This window comes from Limanda limanda, chromosome 14 (assembly GCF_963576545.1).
Source record: "Limanda limanda chromosome 14, fLimLim1.1, whole genome shotgun sequence".
NCBI classification, from domain to species: Eukaryota; Metazoa; Chordata; class Actinopteri; order Pleuronectiformes; family Pleuronectidae; genus Limanda; species Limanda limanda.
In genome coordinates, this window is record NC_083649.1 from 21,258 (window position 1) to 40,932 (window position 19,675).

The 19,675-nt window shown below is 45.1% G+C and overlaps 2 protein-coding genes across 2 annotated transcripts; both read right to left on the minus strand.

The window, feature by feature from the left end:
- Positions 1–420: 420 nt before the first annotated feature.
- On the minus strand, positions 421–8,418 carry slc23a1 (solute carrier family 23 member 1). Its single transcript, XM_061086237.1, is given in 16 exon segments — positions 421–668; positions 799–894; positions 998–1,141; positions 1,394–1,523; positions 2,002–2,107; positions 2,197–2,344; positions 2,520–2,676; positions 3,886–4,006; positions 4,149–4,330; positions 4,428–4,495; positions 5,074–5,162; positions 5,282–5,439; positions 5,525–5,698; positions 7,745–7,828; positions 7,831–7,955; positions 8,391–8,418. Coding segments are annotated over 16 exon segments (2,058 nt in total).
- Positions 8,419–11,384: 2,966 nt separating this feature from the next.
- Positions 11,385–19,675, minus strand: pwwp2a (PWWP domain containing 2A). The gene is made up of 2 exons (XM_061086403.1): positions 18,750–19,675; positions 11,385–16,301 (listed from the first exon to the last, which is right to left on the minus strand). Exons 1-2 carry the CDS (start codon positions 19,673–19,675, stop codon positions 14,486–14,488), a joined length of 2,742 nt encoding a protein of 913 aa, XP_060942386.1. The 3' UTR covers positions 11,385–14,485.

Here is a 19,675-nt window from a genome sequence, read left to right on the forward strand (position 1 = left end):
CAGTTAATCATTATTACGGAATCATTGTTATTTTTTATTTTTTTGTATTTTAACCTTACCCAATAATTTCAGATTCACTAACATTATTGATGCACGTCATTAAACAAGTTATGGTAAAAATGATATGTGTAATTTTTCTGATCCTATAATGTTTTAGTTTAGATTTTTTACAGTGTCATCACGCACTCATAATAGTACAAATATTTATATTATATAAAACAACCTTTTTATCAAGGTTTCATTTGATGTGTGAAAGTAAACAACAGAAACAATGTTAAGGGTGTTTCCATGGTAACTGCTTCATACTTCTTAAAAAACGTTATTTATAATCATCTATTTAACGAGATGTGACATCACGCTGACATCACACAGGGTTTGTACTCCCTGTCCATCTGGCAGGTGTGATTGATGACATCACAGTCACACCTTGGTGCTGGACAGGTGGACGTCAGCTGCTTTCTCTCCGGTTCTTGTTTGCTCCTCCTCCTCCTCCTCAGGTATCGATGGATCATCAGACGCCCTGAAGCCTGTGAAGGAGGGGCTGATGGGAAATCGCCTGAGCCAGGGAATCTTCCTGATGACCCCCATCCCCAGAGGAAGATCATAAGAAGAACAGGAAGAGGAACAGGAAGATCTCCACTCAATTAAACCCCGCTCCTCTCTGGTACCTGAAGACACCAAAAGAAGAAACCCACACACAAACGGGCACGACAGACACACACAAACATGTAACTGTAAATAATTAGGGTTCGTGTAAAAAATACGATTAGTCAGTGTATAGAGTTGTGTGTGTTTTACCAGGTATTGTGTTGTCAAGACAAAAAGCCAAAAAACCTCCAACGAACATCTCAGTGGATAAAAGGACCGTCAAAATCTGATCCAGCTCCGCAAGACCTGAACATACAGAAGTGATCTACATCACGTAGATCCAAACACAGAAGTGATCTACATCACGTAGATCCAAACACAGAAGGGATCTACATCACGTGGGTCTGACCTGTGTGGATGGAGTTGGGGTGAGCGTCCAGGTAATTCGGCAGCATCAAGCCAAAGAACATTGAGAATCCGAGAACAAACAGATTTCTGGAGGAGTTTAAATCCACCAGCTGCAGGTTCGACAGACCGATAGCTGTGATCATACCTGAGAAACACACCTGGATTATTGTGACATCAATTCAATTTAATTCATTTTCATTTCTGTAGCATCAAATCATAATATATACATTATCTCAAAGCTCTTTCCATTGAAGGTCAAGACCTTAAGATTTTTTATCGAGAAACCCAACAGTTCCCACAATGAGCAGCACTTTGGCGACTGTGGAGACACACCTGGATTAATGTGACATCATCAACACACCTGTATGAACGCATGTGAGCTTTGATGGCGACTCACCAAACAGTGTGCAGAACATCCCTCCAAGAATCGGATCCGGCAATGATGCAAACAGAGCCGTGAACTTCCCGACTGATCCCAACAGGAGCATGATGGCCGCTCCATACTGCACCACCCGCCTGCTGCCCACCTGCACACCGGGTCAACGATTCAAACATCCAAAACGCCAATTCAGGCCTATTCACCAATCCATGATCAATGACTGTAAATAAATTGATCATATATTTGCAGTCAGAGTCTGTGCAGCAGTGATTGTGGAGTAGAGCCATGTTATCAAGGTCCCGCCCATACACACACTTCACCAATCCTGAGTCAGTCTCAGCTGTCAATCATGACATCTCAGCCCTCAACTGACCGGAAACACTTGAATAAACATTTATTTAACATCTACTTGGATGTTTTAGTTTGGTTCATGGCCCATCTGCTAACATGGAGGAGAAGTTTATGACCTATACTACAACCAGCCACCAGGGGGCGATCCAGATGATTTGGGATCTGTCATGTCATCCATCTTTAATCACAGTCTATGATCTGGTCCATAACAATAGGTCCAGGACCGGTTTCTACCAAACCAATGAACCCATTCATGTGTACATGGTCTCGGTTACCTTGGTGATGCCTAGAACGCCTATATTTGGACTTGAGGAAGTGGAGCCATTTCCTGTTCCCAACAGACCAGCAATAATACAAGAAAGTCCCTCAATGAAGATTCCCCTGAAAGACAAACACTGTCACACAGCAGCTGGGGGGCGCTGTGGGTGAGTTTGCAGGTAATCTTACTTCCTTTTTACTTCCTGTCTCACCTGTTGATGGCATGGACCGGAGGAGGTGCGGCTCCAGAGAGACGGGCACAGGCGTAGTAATCTCCAATCGACTCAACGATTCCTGCCATCGTCGCACTTAGCATTCCCAACACCCCGGCTACCGTAACCACTGGCAACCCCCATTGACCTATCAGAGACCATCACCATCATCATCATCTTCACCATCACCATCATCATCATCTTCACCATCATCATCATCATCATCATCTGACTGTGACCTGTAAGGCCTTTGAGATTAAATGACCTTTAATGACCTCCACCATATCTGATATTGTGTTGAGGCCTGTGATTGGCTGACTCACAGGGGTAGGGCACCCTGAACCAGGGCGCTGAGGTCATGATGTCTCCGCGGGCGTCAGTCCGAGCTTTGTGTCCGTACTGCTCGGGGTCACTAGGCAACAGGTCGGTCAGAGTGAGGATGTAACAGACGAGCCAAACCAACATGATGGCGAGAATAATCTGAAAGAAAACACGTTAATACCTCAACTGACAGACGTGAAGCAACCTGAAGAAGAATAAACAGAGTGAGGCGACATGGGAGGGTCGATGTTTCCACTGACGACCGAATGCTTTTAGGCTTCGTGGTTTATTATCACCTCACTACGATCAATCCAATTTATTGAATCATCATCCCTTACACGGATATAAATGCTTTAATTTGTTTAAACGTTTCTTGACTTAGAGGAAGTAATGTGTGTGTGTGTGTGTGTGTGTGTGTGTGTGTGTGTGTGTGTGTGTGTGTGTGTGTGTGTGTGTGTGGAGATATGATATAATCCTTTATTAGTCCCACAATGGGAGTATTAAAGCAGCAAGAGTCAAAAAGACATCAGCAAGTAATAGGTAACATGCAATACTTAAGTGTGAGGTATATATAACTAGAAATATAGAAACATTTGAATGTAATCATCACACCTCTTCCGACTATACTTTGAGTACAATTTAAAAACTAACAACTTGGTAGCACTTAAATGTCCCTTACTTATCGCACTTTGTAGTTTAGCTTTTTTGAAGAAATTGTACTTTCTTGATTCTTGTTGTTCTGGTTTGTCGCTTTGGATAAAAACTGCAGCTAAATGTAATGTAATGTATTGTAATGTAATTAAACCAGTATTTACAGTGTAAAGACAGGAAATCATGTGTGAGGATGTTTACAGTGAATGAATTGCACATGAACGGTTGTATTGCTCAGACAGATGAACAGCTGCCCAGTGCTGGATGGTGTCTTGCAGGGGGGGGGGACTGGTTGTCCATCTGAGAAGACAGCTTCACCCTGCTCTGTCCCACCACCTCCACTGAGTCAAACACCCGGGACCGAGCTCCTCCTCACCAGCCGCTCCCGTCTCTTCCTGTCAGCAGATGAAATGCTGCTGCTCCAGCAAACTACTCCAAAGAACTACACAGTCATAACAAGTCTTCAGGAGCGCCCCCTGTAGTCCAAAAGACCTCAGTGACCTGAGCAGTGTGTGTGTGTGTGTGTGTGTGTGTGTGTGTGTGTGTGTGTGTGTGTGTGTGTGTGTGTGTGTGTGTGTGTGTGTGTGTGTGTGTGTGTGTGTGTGTGTGTGTGTGTGTGTGTGTGTGTGTGTGTGTGTGTGTGTGTGTGTGTGTGTGTGTGTGTGTGTGTGTGTGTGTGTGTGTGTGTGTGTGTGTGTGTGTGTGTGTGTTATTTACAGGAAACATCTTGAACATCTGGACTCTCGTTGACGTCAGACCTTTCTTACGACTGTAAACAGGAACAGGAAATGATGTATCTCTTAGGTACTGAGAAAATAACACGATGAGAAAGATGCACCTGAAACAGAGAGACAGTCGGTCAGACAGGTGGACAGACAGGTGGACAGACAGGTAGACAGACAGGTAGACAGACAGGTGGACAGACAGGTGGACAGACAGGTGGACAGACAGGTGGACAGACAGACAGAAATGTGTCTCACAGCGCTGACAGGCCCCAGTGAGAACCAGCTCTGTCTCCAGCCGTGGTGAAGACAGACAGGCCAATCAGTGAGACAGTTGGTGTGATGGTTAGAGGACCAATGAACTCCAGCAGTAACCCTGGCAACCCACAGAGACCGATGATGAGCTCCAGCACACTGGACACGATGATCGCCCCCTGGATCTGACACGGGAAACACACTTGATCGCATCAGCCGTGTTGCTCTGAAAATGACCCCCCCCCCCCCCGACCTCCATGTAGAACAGAGGTCATCATGTACCTCTCTGATGCGCGGTTGCCAGATGTGTTGAGTGTTCAGTGGAAGGCTCCAGTTCCCATAAATCTCCTCTGCAGATGCAACAAATGATTAATATTATTAGTCATCATATTACTGCTCTTAGCTTCTCTTCATTGGTTCCCTGTAAAATCTGAATATCAAGATCCTGCTCCTCACATATAAAGCTCTTAACAATGAAACCCTTCATATATCAAAGAGCTCATAACACTGTATAAACCAAAAAAATCCACACAACACAGGTTCCCTTGTGGTTCTAGAGTCTGTCAGAGTAGAACAGGAGGTAGAACCTGCAGCTTTGATAGAGCCTATAGTTCTGGATCAGGTGAGTCCTGAGGGGGAACTCCCATCATTCACTGAGCACGTCTCCCCTCCTTTCTGTCTCTCTTCTCCCACATTTATTTATTTTATTACAATTACTTATTGTAAGTCGCTTTGGATACAAGTGTCAGCTAAATGAAATGTAATAATGTAACTAACTTTGTGTTTTTTCCATCCAAAGTCTCTCTCTCTCTTTTCTCAGCCCACTTTTCTCCTTTCACAAACCACATGGATTCAGATTATGATTTGATGCTTTACAAATAAAGCTGAATTGAATTACAGAGACAGACAGGTAGAAAACATGTCTCACCCTCACTGGGACACCTCCAGCGATCCAGACTGAGGATCCCCTGAGCAGGAATCAGGAAAGCAAACGCACTAGCCTGAAACAGAGGAAGTCTACACACACACATACACACACACACACACACAAACACACACAAACACACACCGTGACACTCTGACTCGCTCTGACTCGCTCTGACTCGCTCTGCCTCACCCGTCTCGCTCTGACTCACCTGACTCCCACTGTGGTCTGGATCAGGGTGGTGATTCCGACTGTGGTGAAGATGGTTCCGATCAGCTGACTGATGGTGTTCTGGTCTCGCCCGACACACATGGCCTCTGCCAGGAGAAACGGAACTGCCACTGTGCCGCTGAAGCATGTCAGGTAATGCTGAAGACAGATTAGAGCAGAGGTCAGGTGACATCATCAACTACTCACTGACCTGTCATCGTTCATTGTTTGATCCCAGTCTCACCTGGAGTCCCAGTAGAACACACAGGTACCAAGGTGGGACGTCTTCGATGGTGTAAATCATGTCAGGTCCCGCCTTCTTGGTTCCTACTGCCGGCGTCATGTTTTGGTCTTCTCTCATTGGCTTGTTAATCCTGTTGAATGTCTTACTCTGACTTTCTGCCAGGTGATCACAACTCTGATTGGACAGAAGGACACACAAACCTGTTATTATAAATACATCATTTAAGAAATACCTAAACACACCTGAACCCAACCAAACTCACCTAAATACACATGTATTCACCAGAACTCACATGAACACAACTGAACACAACTGAACACAACTGAACAAAGCCAGGCCTGAACTACGAAGCAGGATTTGTGGTCTTCAGGTAACTTCAGGTTTAATTCAGAGGTTTCTGTCCTACGAAGCTCCTCCCCTTGTCATCAGGGTCTTCAGAGGCGGACCGGGGTCTTCTGAGGAGGACCAGGGTCTTCAGAGGAGGACCTGGGTCTTCAGAGGAGGACCGGGGTCTTCAGAGACCCACAGGAGCCTTTGAGCTCCTCTGATGAGCTTCTGAAGATCTAGATTCCTCTCAGAGGATCCGAACAGAACCCACCTGACCCGTAGGAGCAAGGTGCTCCTGGTCCCACAGGCTGCAGCTGCTTCACCTGCTCACTGTGGCTGATGCAGAGAAACTCAATCTACATTTTACACATTCAAGTCTTTTCTCTAGTTTCTATTGTTCTTTATGGTTTTCTACTTATGTTCATTGAGTTTCTGACTTTCAAACCTCATTGTACATGCGTGTACTGATATTGATATACAGTAGAAATAGAATCACAGTGTTGTACCTGTTGTATTGTAAAGATATGAAAATCTACTTCCTTCTTTAGAGTTTGTTTGTGTGTTTTATTTCCTGCAGCTGAGCTTGAGGCCACCAGGGTTTCACCTGAAAGACTCAAACTGTCAGACACACACTGAGAACACGTGTCAAGGAGATAGCGTTAGGGTTAGCCAAACCTGGGTTGATTTATGAGATTAATAACCAGCTTCCTGTGACAACTGTGTTGGTGAGGTTAAGCGATATCCTAGGTGTGCTGAACTTGCTTAGTTTATAGGCCCCAAACACACCTGTGCTGCTGTTTTCCATCATAACTGTTTGAGTCTTTTAAGTAATCAGACGTCACTTTTAGGAAAGGTGAAAATCGTTTTAACTGAAGAAGAGTCTCACTCTGAGTGAGAGTCTGAATCTGGTTCTGGGTAAATGTAAAATATAGTTTCATTATTAGGAGGATAAAGGATCTTTGTCTGACCTGATTTACAGATTCAGCAGCAAGTGATGAAGATGACTTTTCACTTTCTCCTGCTCCTGTTCTGAGAAACAGACGTGATAACTGGATGTGGTGTTATTGTTTTTCACTGCTTCACCTGTTTGCTGTTTCAAAGTGTCGGCGAGACATGAAACATCTCTCTGACAAATAAAAGCAGCATGGAAGTTCCACAGTCACTTAGACACAGTGAGTGTTTTCGCAGCAGGCTTATTGTTGCTCAGCAGCTCGATGCCCCCCCCAACAATTCACCCCCAAATAGATTTTACGCCCAACCACCACTAGTTAGCAGTGACACATTTTCAACAATTCAACTGTTGCTTTATGAAAGGTCGGGTTGGTCATTTGTTTCTGAAACACTTTTGATCTTGTTTCTATCCACACATGCTTTGACTCTGCATGACCGGGATCTTCAGGCGGAGAGACAAATACCACGGAGACAGAGACGATGGTTCGAATTCAGCGAGTCACAATTAAGTTATCAATGCGCGGTTATGTTTTTTTGGGGGGGGGCTTTGATTGGAGGGCCCACACGGAGGTGGGATGTATGCTATTTTTCAAAGAGTTGCCTGTTCTGTAGCTTTTGCAGTTTCACCAACCTGAGCTTTAATTTTCTGTTTCTGGTCTGTACTGGCAAAACACAGCGTCCTGGTCCTACCTCAGATAGGAAACACTTCTGGTTCCTTCACTCCGACAGAAGCTGAATCTATGCTGCAGTTTAAATAAAGTGTAATACTTCTAGTCTGGACAAACAGAAAGTCCCTGGATGTTGAACACTAGCTGTGAATAGTTATGGACCCGAGCTTCACCTTAGTGACTGCAGGTGTGAGACAGGAACCGGTCCTTCATATCACCAGTGAGTAGAAATCAGCAGAAAAAGAATTCAATCAATAATCAATCATCAATTTACCTTCTGATCGGTTTCCATTTCACCTGCCGCTGTTTAACTCCTGGACGACCGAGCACCGAAAACTGAAGAGACACAGAGAGAGAGTGAGGGGGGGGGGGGGGGGTAGTTTGAGGTGAAAGTCCAGAAAGATTAACATGATTATTAACACACACACACACGATGTGTCTCCATGTGACAGGGACCTCTCGCCTGGTCAGGTGTGTCACTTCCACTGATACAACAGGTTCAATGATTATTGATTATCGGATTATTGATTATCGGATTATTGATTATCGGATTATCACTGAGGTTCAATGATGTAAGTTTCACACGTGCAGAGACGACACATTGACCACGAAAACAATCACACTGTTTGTGTAGTTGTTGTTGAAGTTAGGGGTAACATTTTTGTTGTTGCTATAGTTGTTATTATAGTTGTTGTCATTATTGTTATAGTTGTTATTTTTGTTTCAGTTGTTATTGATCTAGTTGTTGTTGTTGTTGTTGTTACTAGGGCAAGAGCAGCCACCGCAGCAAAAACGACTGATTTTCCCGTTTTTTATCTGAGTAATGAATCTCATATTTGTAAACATATCTAGCTTTTGCCGGAACTTATATTCAATCACAGCCATAGCACCCCCTACTGGCAACAATAAATGTGTTATACTCTTCTTAACACAGGGGTCGGCAACCATTACTATCAAAAGAGCCCAATTTGCCCCCCCCCTTCCACCAAATAAAATTGTCTGGAGCCACAAAACATATTTGACAACACAGCTTAAAAAGTTTTATATTTAGTATAACTCAGTGTTGTGCCAGTTCACATTTATAATGAACGAGTTCACAGTTAATTTTTTTTATTTCCGATGTAACTTTGCTCAGTGTATTTACACAGACAGACGCACCATTAGCAACAGACTACAAAAAACTAGCAAAATAAACATAACTACTATGTGCAAATAGAGTTAAACTGTACGGAGCAGTCGTGCAACGGGAAACAAGAAGAGTGGACAATAAACATTTAACTACGCTACGGTTATGGTGGAATTGTGACCAGAGGACGATAGTGCAGTGGTGCAAAGAACAAAGATGATCATTAACGAACAGGTTACTAATATACATGAGGTTGTGAATCATATAGTGCAGAGTGCGAAGTTGCTGGATCAAATAAGGATTATTATGTACACGATGCATATAAATACACAATGTAGATGAATATTATCACAGTAGTGCAGTTGAGTAATGTACCTAGTCCACTTAGATTTATATTGTCAACTCTGTGTGTTTATATAAAAAAATATGTATAGTTGCAGTTATTCATTCAATTTGTATAGCGCCAAATATTAAAACACAATGTATAATATGTCAAGGCACTTTACATAATAGGTCAAGACTTATATGTTGCACTTGTAGTTTGGCTTTTTTTTAAGCTAATGTAACCATGTGAGACAGTGAAGTTGTGAGACAGTGAACATGTGAGACAGTGAAGTTGTGGGACAGTGAAGTTGTGAGACAGTGAACATGTGAGACAGTGAAGTTGTGGGACAGTGAAGTTGTGAGACAGTGAAGTTGTGGGACAGTGAAGTTGTGGGACAGTGAACATGTTAGACAGTGAAGTTGTGAGACAGTAAAGTTGTGAGACAGTGAAGTTGTGGGACAGTGAAGTTGTGGGACAGTGAACATGTGAGACAGTGAAGTTGTGAGACAGTAAAGTTGTGAGACAGTGAAGTTGTGGGACAGTGAAGTTGTGGGACAGTGAACATGTGAGACAGTGAACATGTGAGACAGTGAAGTTGTGGGACAGTAAAATTGTGAGACAGTGAACATGTGAGACAGTGAAGTTGTGAGACAGTGAAGTTGTGGGACAGTGAAGTTGTGGGACAGTGAAGTTGTGGGACAGTGAACATGTAAGACAGTGAAGTTGTGAGACTGTGAAGTTGTGAGACAGTAAAGTTGTAAGACAGTGAAGTTGTGAGACAGTAAAGTTGTGAGACAGTGAAGTTGTGAGACATTGAAGTTGTGGGACAGTGAAGTTGTGGGACAGTGAAGTTGTGAGACAGTGAAGTTGTGAGACAGTGAAGTTGTGGGACAGTGAAGTTGTGAGACAGTGAAGTTGTGAGACAGTGAAGTTGTGAGACAGTGAAGTTGTGAGACAGTGAAGTTGTGACACAGTGAAGTTGTGAGACAGTGAAGTTGTGAGACAGTGAAGTTGTGGGACAGTGAAGTTGTGGGACAGTGAAGTTGTGAGACAGTGAAGTTGTGAGACAGTGAAGTTGTGACACAGTGAAGTTGTGAGACTGTGAAGTTGTGAGACAGTAAAGTTGTAAGACAGTGAAGTGTTGAGACAGTAAAGTTGTGAGACAGTGAAGTTGTGAGACAGTAAAGTTGTGAGACAGTGAAGTTGTGAGACAGTGAAGTTGTGAGACAGTGAAGTTGTGGGACAGTGAAGTTGTGAGACAGTAAAGTTGTGAGACAGTAAAGTTGTGAGACAGTGAAGTTGTGAGACAGTAAAGTTGTGAGACAGTGAAGTTGTGAGACAGTAAAGTTGTGAGACTGTGAAGTTGTGAGACAGTAAAGTTGTAAGACAGTGAAGTGTTGAGACAGTAAAGTTGTGAGACAGTGAAGTTGTGAGACAGTAAAGTTGTGAGACAGTGAAGTTGTGAGACAGTGAAGTTGTGAGACAGTGAAGTTGTGGGACAGTGAAGTTGTGAGACAGTAAAGTTGTGAGACAGTGAAGTTGTGGGACAGTGAAGTTGTGAGACAGTAAAGTTGTGAGACAGTGAAGTTGTGAGACAGTAAAGTTGTGAGACAGTGAAGTTGTGAGACAGTGAACATGGTTTAGGTTTTATGGTGCATCGGTGAATTCAGCAATTTTTGTTCTATTTATTTGACCTTTGACCTCTTTAATTCATATAAGCACAGATCAAAACAGACAGATTTTATCGGTGGATCAGAAGATTCACACATGTGCATTAGAGATGAATCCTGAGGGAATCAAACATTATACAACGTGCATCTGAATGTTTCCCTTTTTTAACAAAGTTCAATAGAGATTTGGGTTTTGTGAGATCTGTGTAAAAGAGTGTTGACATATTGCTAAGTAAACTTCTGCTGAGCAGTTTAGCACTAACCCTTACCTTAATATTGATATTAGAATTAGATAAACAACCAGACTGTGTAACATGAGCATTTCTTTATTGCAATGATCATCTGCAGTTTGTAACAATATCACCTTAATAATTAAACATTAATTACAAGAGTTTTACCATCACATATTTGCACCAGGTCAAAGAAATAAAAAAGTGTGTGTATGAGTGGATCTGCTCAATGATTGATTGATGAACTGATTGGAAACTTTAGAGTTAAAGTTTTTATTAGTTTTTATCTCAAGAGTTTTTTAATGACGTTATGGAACTGTTGGTTTCTCTATAGTTTTTTACCCTATGTAAAGAGCCTTGAGATAATGTATACTATGATTTGATGCTATAAAAACAAAACTGAATTGATGTTGACAGATCAAATGTATTTTCTCTAAATGAAATTCAAAATGTAAACATTAATAATGATTCAGAATATTGAAGCTGAATTTAAAAAGGTTTAAAAACATATTTAAATAAAGAAATATATCATAAACATTTCAGACATAGTCACCTAACACCTGAACTGTTCCACAAGAGGAAATTTTATTTAATAAAACAGAACCCTGACATTTCTATTTAAAGTCCCGTGAGGGCGGGGTTAGGGTTCACACTGTCAACCAATCGGAATCCACACCACAGAAATTAAAGATCGGCTGAAGCACAACAGACACACAGAAAACACAACAAACACACAACAGACACACACGCTCCCACTGTGGCCCGAGTGTAAACAGTTTATCATTCAACTAATTGATCACTCATCGTTAATGATCTGATTGTACAAAGCAAAATAAAATTGACACAATATAAACCTGTTGTCATGGATACGCTCAGTGATAAATTCAAACTCTTGATAGATATAAACTCTTAATCATTAATTATTAATGTCCATGTGATTGCTCATCGGTTGTTTGGACTCCACCTACATCCTCTCATCCAATCACAGCACAGGATTATCTGTCAGCAGCTCTTCAAAGTCGTACTGCAGAGAGAGAGAGAGAGAGAGACAGGTGTTACTGATGATGTCATCAGCAGGTGATCACATGATCAATCATGACACTGCTACGTTCACCTGAACCCCGTATAACTTAATTATGTGATTATATATAAATAAATGGTTTATAATCAATAACTGATCAAGGTTAATCAGTTTTGCTTTTTTAACTCTTCACCGAGAATCACGATATAAAACTTTACACCAACATACCTTAATGTCGTGAAATTAAATGTTTGTCCACTAGGGGCTGTATGAGGTCAGAACGTTTTTAAATAACACGTGCTCACATGATTCTTAACGTGGTTTTAACAAATTTTTTACCGGCTCCTCACTCAGTCAAATATGTTGTCAAGTTCAAACAAATACATCCTGCAGTTCAGCGAGTCACCTCCAGGGGCAGATTTACTTGAGTCAAACGCAGAAAAATATACAAAACTGAGCAAAATTTCACTTTGAGCTTTTTATTATGAAATCTGTAGTTTCCATGGGAACATACTCACCTGACACATGGACGCAATGACATGTGTCAAATCATATTAATTAGTTATCCCTCACTACTTTATATCATCCAGTAATTATCCACTTTCCCTCCAATCAGCCACAAGTGGACATTTAAAAAAATAAATGTTTTTATTTGAATTGTTAAAAGTTTCTGAACACGCTTCGCTGATATTGATCGTCAGATATTATTATTTTGTTGCTGATGTTTGTGGTAAACCCTTTCGGACAAATTTTTACCAAACTGTTTGCAGGTGAGAAAATCTGCTGCCAGCATGCTGCTGAGCAAGGCACCGCTGTTACTCCTACAGTCAAAGCACCAGAGAAGAAGAAGAGTTTAAATGACGAAGACGATGAAAAGAGAAGTTTGACAGTTTATTAATAGATTTAAAACAACAGAAATAAACATGTACAGTTTCTTTTGATCGATTGATGAATTGATCGGTGTCATTGTTTCAGAATCTCTGATCTGCAAACAGACGGTAAAACGAGTCTGAGGGAAAATCACCTTCACCTTCATCATTCTAACAGTCAGGTACTTCCTGTTCGTCTGTCTGCTCATCTGTCAACTTCAAAATAAGAGTCTTTAAATAACATCAGCAGCTGAATCTTTTCTTGTGAAACTTCCTGAGGAGGAAACTGATGATCCATGAGTTTGATCAAATTCTGAACAAACGACCCGGAACTGATCCAAGATTCGCCAAAAAGTCGTGTTGATCCTGACTACAGGGACCTGGTGCAGCTAGGGATGTCACGATGGGAAGTTCTGGTGCCACAATTATTGTCAGAGGAAATATCACGGTTTCACAGTTTTCACGATTATCGATACTATAGAAGGAAAAAGACACACAACAAGCAATATATAGCTAATGAACTAAAATATTTACTATCAACAGTTTTTAGCGCGTAACGTTTGGCTATTTAAAAGTAATTTATGTAAGCTATTTTATTTAGTTGCCTTACTGTGGAAGGCTGGTCAGTGAATTTGTGTTTCCTGTCAACATAAGCAGTGTATCTGTTTGGGACTTTTGTTGTAAAGTGTCACCGTCCGAGGTTGTACTACTTTTGGGAGCAAAGTGTTGACTAGTTGTGTAAAACTTAACGGGGCATATTGTCCTGGTTCAAGCACATTCTTATACATGACCTCAGTATAGGTGAATTACTCTCTGGGCTACATGTATAAAGAGGGTAAGAGGGAGGAGGGAGAGAGAGAGGGGGGTGTAGGGATGTTGTTTGTTGCCCAACGTTGGCGGAAATAAGGCTGTTACGTCAGTTCCCTCTTCTCAGTTAACGTTTCAGTGGCTCGCTAAAGATTTCACCGCACGGCGCACACATTAATCAGCCAACTCCCGAGAGGCAGGACATCGTAGTTGGACATCGTAGTTTACAGCTTTGAAACGGCTGTTATCATAAAATAGGTTAATCCCGACATCCCTAGGTGCAAGACAGGACTACAGGGACCTAGTACAGCTCCTGTTGGATTGTGGGAGATGAGAATATGAACCAATCAGAGAACAGATGATGTCATTGAACAACACTGTTTCAAATTCTTCTTCAAAAAAGTTTTCAGTCGGGACAGAATGTTCAGAAACCAGGAGGAACAGGAAGTGACATAAGTATGTCAGCGTTTCGAGTCGCCATCACTGAACTGATGAAGTCCAGGTGTCACATGATCAAATCAATATTTCAATCAATCGACCAGGGTCGAGATACAACCATGTTTGGCTTAGTAACTAAATAAACCTTATTTTGTTGTTAATGAGTATTTTGTGATTCTCTTTAGTGATTCATGACGAATGTGACATCATAACTATCACTGTGACATCACCAATGAGTCATTTGGCAAACTGTCTCTTTCATGAACTGGAAAAAGATGACGCTGACGAGATGGCGAGTGGAAATGCTAACACCTGATGATAAGTCACACCCCCTGACCACCTAACACTGACTGGTTACCCTCAGGCTCCACCACCTCTGCTAACTAGTTAGCCTCAGGCTCCGCCCCTTACGCTCAAACAAACACGTCAGTTCGTCAAGATTCAATCCATTCTTCTCCCACCACCTGAAGAGGGCGGGGCAATGACAGGGGTTAGAAGCGTGGGGGGGTGGGGGTTGTTTTATCGGATGCTACGTCTCGAACTGCGTAAGCAGGGCTCGGACTTCAGGCGTTAGCTGCTTGGCCGCACTAGCGGCCTCTGCGATGGCACGGCGGTACGGCCCCTTCCTCTTCCTATCGAAGCGAGACTGGAAGGTCTCCAGGAAGGGGGACAACTGGGCCAGTGGCAGGAAGGAGGTGGTGGGGGAGCCGAACCAGGAGACCCGAGCCTCCTGCCGCACCGCCAGGCCCGTGTCACCACGCCGCACCACCGTGATGCCGAGCACTCGAGCCGGCCACCAGGGGAAACCGTAGATCTTGGCCCAGACGATGTCCCCCACGCACACGGTGCGCCCGTCGGGAAGAGGACACCGGGACACGGACTTGGAGAACACGCTGGGAGACGACGAAGAGGAGGACGAGGACGAGGACGTGGACGACTTACGACGCCTCTTAACTTCACCTCCCTCCTCGTCCTCCTCGCCGCCGCCAACCTGTGGCTCCTCGCTATCGGATCTAAGGGGAGGGATGGTGGGTGAGGAAGAAGGGGGGGAGAGAGGAGCTAACGAGTCAGGAGAGGGGAGGGAGGGGAGGGAGGGGGGGTCTCCAGTGGGCGGGGGCTCAAAGGTCTCTGAGGAGCCGCCCTCTGAGTGGGACGAGTCCAAGGACGACACAGAGGAGGAGGAGGGGGGGGCTGGGGGAGGACCCTCACCTCCCCCCCTTCCTCCTCCCTGATCTATACAGACTTCATGCGTCTCCATGACAACGCTGACTGCACAGGTGGAGGGGGGGGACGCTTGAGAAAGAAATGGCAGAGCGGACGGCGGGACCAGGTCCGATGTGGGGGCGGGGTTTAAAGCGGGTTTGAGAGGCGATGAGCGAGTGCCCTGTTTGGGCGGGGTTGGGGGGGGAGCCTGGTTATCATCAGTACGATACCTTTGAGGTTTGAGACGCATTCTGGGCGGCAGCGGCGTGCGGGAGCTGGAGCTGCCCGCGGCGCCGCTGAGGTGCTGCAGGCGGCGGGTGAAGTGGACCTTCTGGTTGTGGTTCTGCAGGGCGGCGGCTCGGGTCACGGCCTTGGTGCGGTCCTGGATCGGACTCTGGGCTCTGGGCTCGCGGTGAGCTGGAGGCTGGGCGCTCCTCGCCAGCTTCTGGAGAACCTGCCGCGCTTTGGAGCGATCGCTGGCAGAATCTTTGGCCAGCGCCTTCTTAGAGTTCAGCTTCAAGCGGAGGGGGCCGGGTGAGGATGACGAGGACGAAGATGATGCCACGCCCCTCAGCACACGACGAGGGGACGATGACATACAGGTCCCTGACGACGCCCGTCTCTCTGTGGCCATCCGTCCACCTTTGTCGTCGCTCCTCAGCCTCTTGACCTCCGAGGAGATCGGTCCCTCAGCTGCCCTCCGCCGCCGAGACGCCTCCTCGCCCCTCAGGTCGACCCGCCGTGCTTCCCTGTTCCCACCTGACGCCACCACGCCTTTGCACTTGTCACAGAGCACTTGGCGGGGGCGGAGCTTGATGGCGTTCATGATGGAGGTTGGCTCCTCGCAGCGATAGCGCCGCTTTGGCCGTTTGATCTTTCGTGGCAGTGGCTGAGGTAAGGCCTGGTTATAGGTGTCCCTGATGAACAGAGGGGGGGGGTAGGGCGCCCCCTCCTGGAACAGCGGTGGTGGTTTGGCAGTCCATGGGTGATGGGGTGGGGGGGCCGGGGGGCTGACGGTGGCTTGCTCCTGTTTGGTGGACGTCTGGTCGTTGGCAGCAGGTCCTGACTGAAGAAACGTTTGGAGCGGACTCTTGTCGTCTCGTTTGGGAAACACGGTGATGGGGATCCCGTACGGTCCGAACCTGAAGACCACACACACAGTGAGAACCTTCAAAACTCAAACACAGCTGACCAGCTTTACAACAACAAGGATTCATATCAGTGTTCATTTCGTTGACGATAACGATAACGAAAAATATTCTTGCCTTCTGCTTCTTAACTATGGAAACAGTGAAAACACAGAGTTCCTCTGGTCTCAGCTGCTCTGAGATCAGCGCTCAGCTTCTGGATCAGAGCAGAAGCTGCAGCTGGTTTCTACCGAGCTTCAGTTTCCTCCTCCGGTCTGATCTGCTTTCACTTTTTGTTTTCACATTTCACCAACGCCAACTAAAATATATAGGCTGCAGCTATATGTTTTTATTTATTTCAAAATGGGGTACTTCTTATTTCATACATTACCCACAAATATGGGGATGACTCAAATAACCCTACATAGTTCTGCGTTTAATTTATTTCTAAGTAGGCCGACACTTGCCTGTGTATTTTCTTCTCCTCTTCATAAGCATTTGGTGTTTCCCTTTGTTGTAACAGGTAAAAATAAATAAAATGTCAACAGTTTTCTTTATTGTTGTTCTATAATTTCATAAATGCAATAATCTACAGATTAGTATAGTATAACTTTATATAACATTTTATCAGCTTTGTTATCAAATATGTTTTGCGGCTCCAGACAAATTTTATTTGGGGGAAGAGGGGCAAAATGTCTCTTTTGATAGTAAAGGTTGCCGACCCCTGCTATAGACCTGTAGGAGGGACATCTAATGGACAACCTAAGTACTGCAAGCTAGACTAGAACGCAGTTGTAGACACAACACGGGGGGGGGGGGGGTGAGAAGGGAAGATAAGGAGTTTAATGTGGCTATTAAATGTGACTAAAACTAGACTAAAATGTAATTTGTTTTCGTCGACTAAAACTAGACTAAAACTAAGAAGGATAAAAATGACTAAAACTAGAGTAAAACTAATATGCATTTTCGTCAAAAGACTAAGACTAAATCAAAAATAGCTGCCAAAATTAACACTGATTCATATTCAAACTTCCATCTGGAGGTGACAGAATATTAGAAGCTCTGCTCATGATCCTCCGATCGGAGACTTTACTGAAGCACGAATCCACCAGAAGCTCCTGAGACCTTGTTTGGTTTCTTCTGTTTTCACTAAACAAACCAGAGGAGATTCATTATCCCAAAGAATTAACTAGTGACGCTACAGCAAGATGTTCAACTCCACACCACCAGGTGGCGCTAACACAAGGGATGTACAAACAACATGATGATATCACATTGATGTCGTGTTGCGTTCACTTTCGAGATTCTAAACCACACGTGTCGACATTTAGGATTTGAAACATTGTCAGGTTCATATTAGGGTTTGTGCGATATATATCATTTACGATAATATCGTAATTGTTGATCTGACGATATGCGAGCTCCTGTTATTGAGTATTATTGATAATGACGATCCATACGCCACGCATTCACGCTCTGCATGTCAATATATTCGGCCGCTTTAGATGATAAATGAAAGGGTCTGAATCTGAATGAGATAAGAAGGAAATAGAGAAAACCATCAAATCTCGCTACGCCTCCACGAAATGATACTGTGGAAACTTCTAGTGATCACACGATATCAACACTGATCATAACATGATGATGGATTCTTTCATTAATGAGTTTAATCTTTCTTCAGAGCAACGCACACACACACACACTGGAGGAGTGGCTGATAGACACAGAGGAGGAGGAGTCTAAATGACTTGATGTGTTGATGTTTATGTATCGCAAGTCATATCGTCATCGCAATATTAAACAACGTTATCTATATATCGCATGTTTTCCTAATATCGCTCAACCCTAGTTCATATTATTAATTTGACAATTATGAATTGATGGAAACAGGAAGTGAATTATCAGCAGGTGTAGTGACAATAGAATTATAAACATGATGTTTTATCACAATATAACAGTTTCACTTTACAACGACCACGGAGCAACATCTTGTCTAACTCTGTTTATCTTCGTTAACCGTTAGGGTCAGGGGTCAGGGCTAGGGTTAGGCTCAGCTGACCGGATCCTGCTCACTGATTGGATAAGGTCGTGTTCCGGTTACTTCTGGCGAGTTTGAAACGTGACAAACCTTCAGACATCGGACGATTGGTTATTTCACTCGTCAGCGTCGTTAACACAAATCGTCTACAGATGTGGAATCAAACTTTACAAACCAACGATCAAACTAGAATAAAGAATACAGATCGATGGTTTAGAGAAGCCTTGATTCAACGTTGATCTTTTACAATAATAACTCATTACAGCGCCCCCTGCTTTTTACAGACCAAACAAATAAGGTTTAAAATTAACACAAACTATTATTGATTCTTAAAAAGTAGATTGGTCGATTTATTCAGTGCGATTCCTGTGATGACGTCATGTTCATATGATAAATAATAACACCGGATATTGAAATGTTCTCACCTTCTGGACACGTCCATCAACACCCCGGAAAAGACCTGCTCCCCCCGCCGGAAGGACACCACCAGCGCGTCATCGATGACGTGGTCCAGGCAGACCCGGACCTCGGAGCCCGGACTCAGGTCCTGGAAGGAGGCGAGTGGACCGGGTTCCTCCTGCTTGTCCGGCAGCAGGCGTCTCTTGGGGGACCGACAGGGGGGGGGCGAGTCCCGCAGGTCGCGTCCCGGCGGCTCCTCGCTCCCCGCGGGGGTTCTAATGAACCCGGTGTCCCGGTCCAGCTCGACCGGTCCGCCCGGGCCCGACAGCCGGTCCGCGGTACCCTCCGACAGGGCGTCCTCCGCGGGCCCAGGCCTCAGCTCCGGTTGGACCGGGACCGTGAACCCCCGGTCCCGTCCCGCCGCCTCGGTCCGGTCCGTCGTCACGTTGGTGGTCGGTACCGCGGGTTCGGCCAGAGAGAGTCCGGCCTCGGTGCCGGGTGGCGGAGCCGGGACGGAGTGCAGGGAGACGGCGGAGGGCTGCGGGTCCGGGAGGATGCTGCGGTGCCCGGACCCGGGATCCCCCGGTAGTCCGGGAGCGACCCGGTCCAGGCCGACCCGGTCCAGGCCGACCCGGTCCAGGCTGATCCGGTCCAGGCTGATCCGGTCTCCCGGGAGGTCGAGGACCAGCTCGTCCTCACACAGAGCCCTTCCCGCCGCGGGCTCGAGCTCCGGCCCGACATGGCGGCGCTCCTCCCCGTCCCCTCCATCCTCCACCCGGACCGCGCGCCGCTCCGCCGCCGGGCCGGAGCCCCGAGGCCCCGGGCCGGACCCCCGAGGCCCCTCAGCTCCTGGGGGGCCCGGGCCCGGTTCTGGCGGGCCTTCGTCGTCCATTGCCGCCGTCGAACCTGTCGAAATCGCCGCAGCTCCTGGCTCTGCAGCCACGGCCGCCAT

Coding starts and splice junctions, on each gene's coding strand:
- pwwp2a (XM_061086403.1), bottom strand. CDS start 19,675: ATGGCGGCCGTGGCTGCAGAGCCAGGAGCTGCGGCGATTTCGACAGGT. Junction 16,302..18,749: donor TTGATGGACGTGTCCAGAAG/GTGAGAACATTT, acceptor TGTGGTCTTCAG/GTTCGGACCGTACGGGATCC.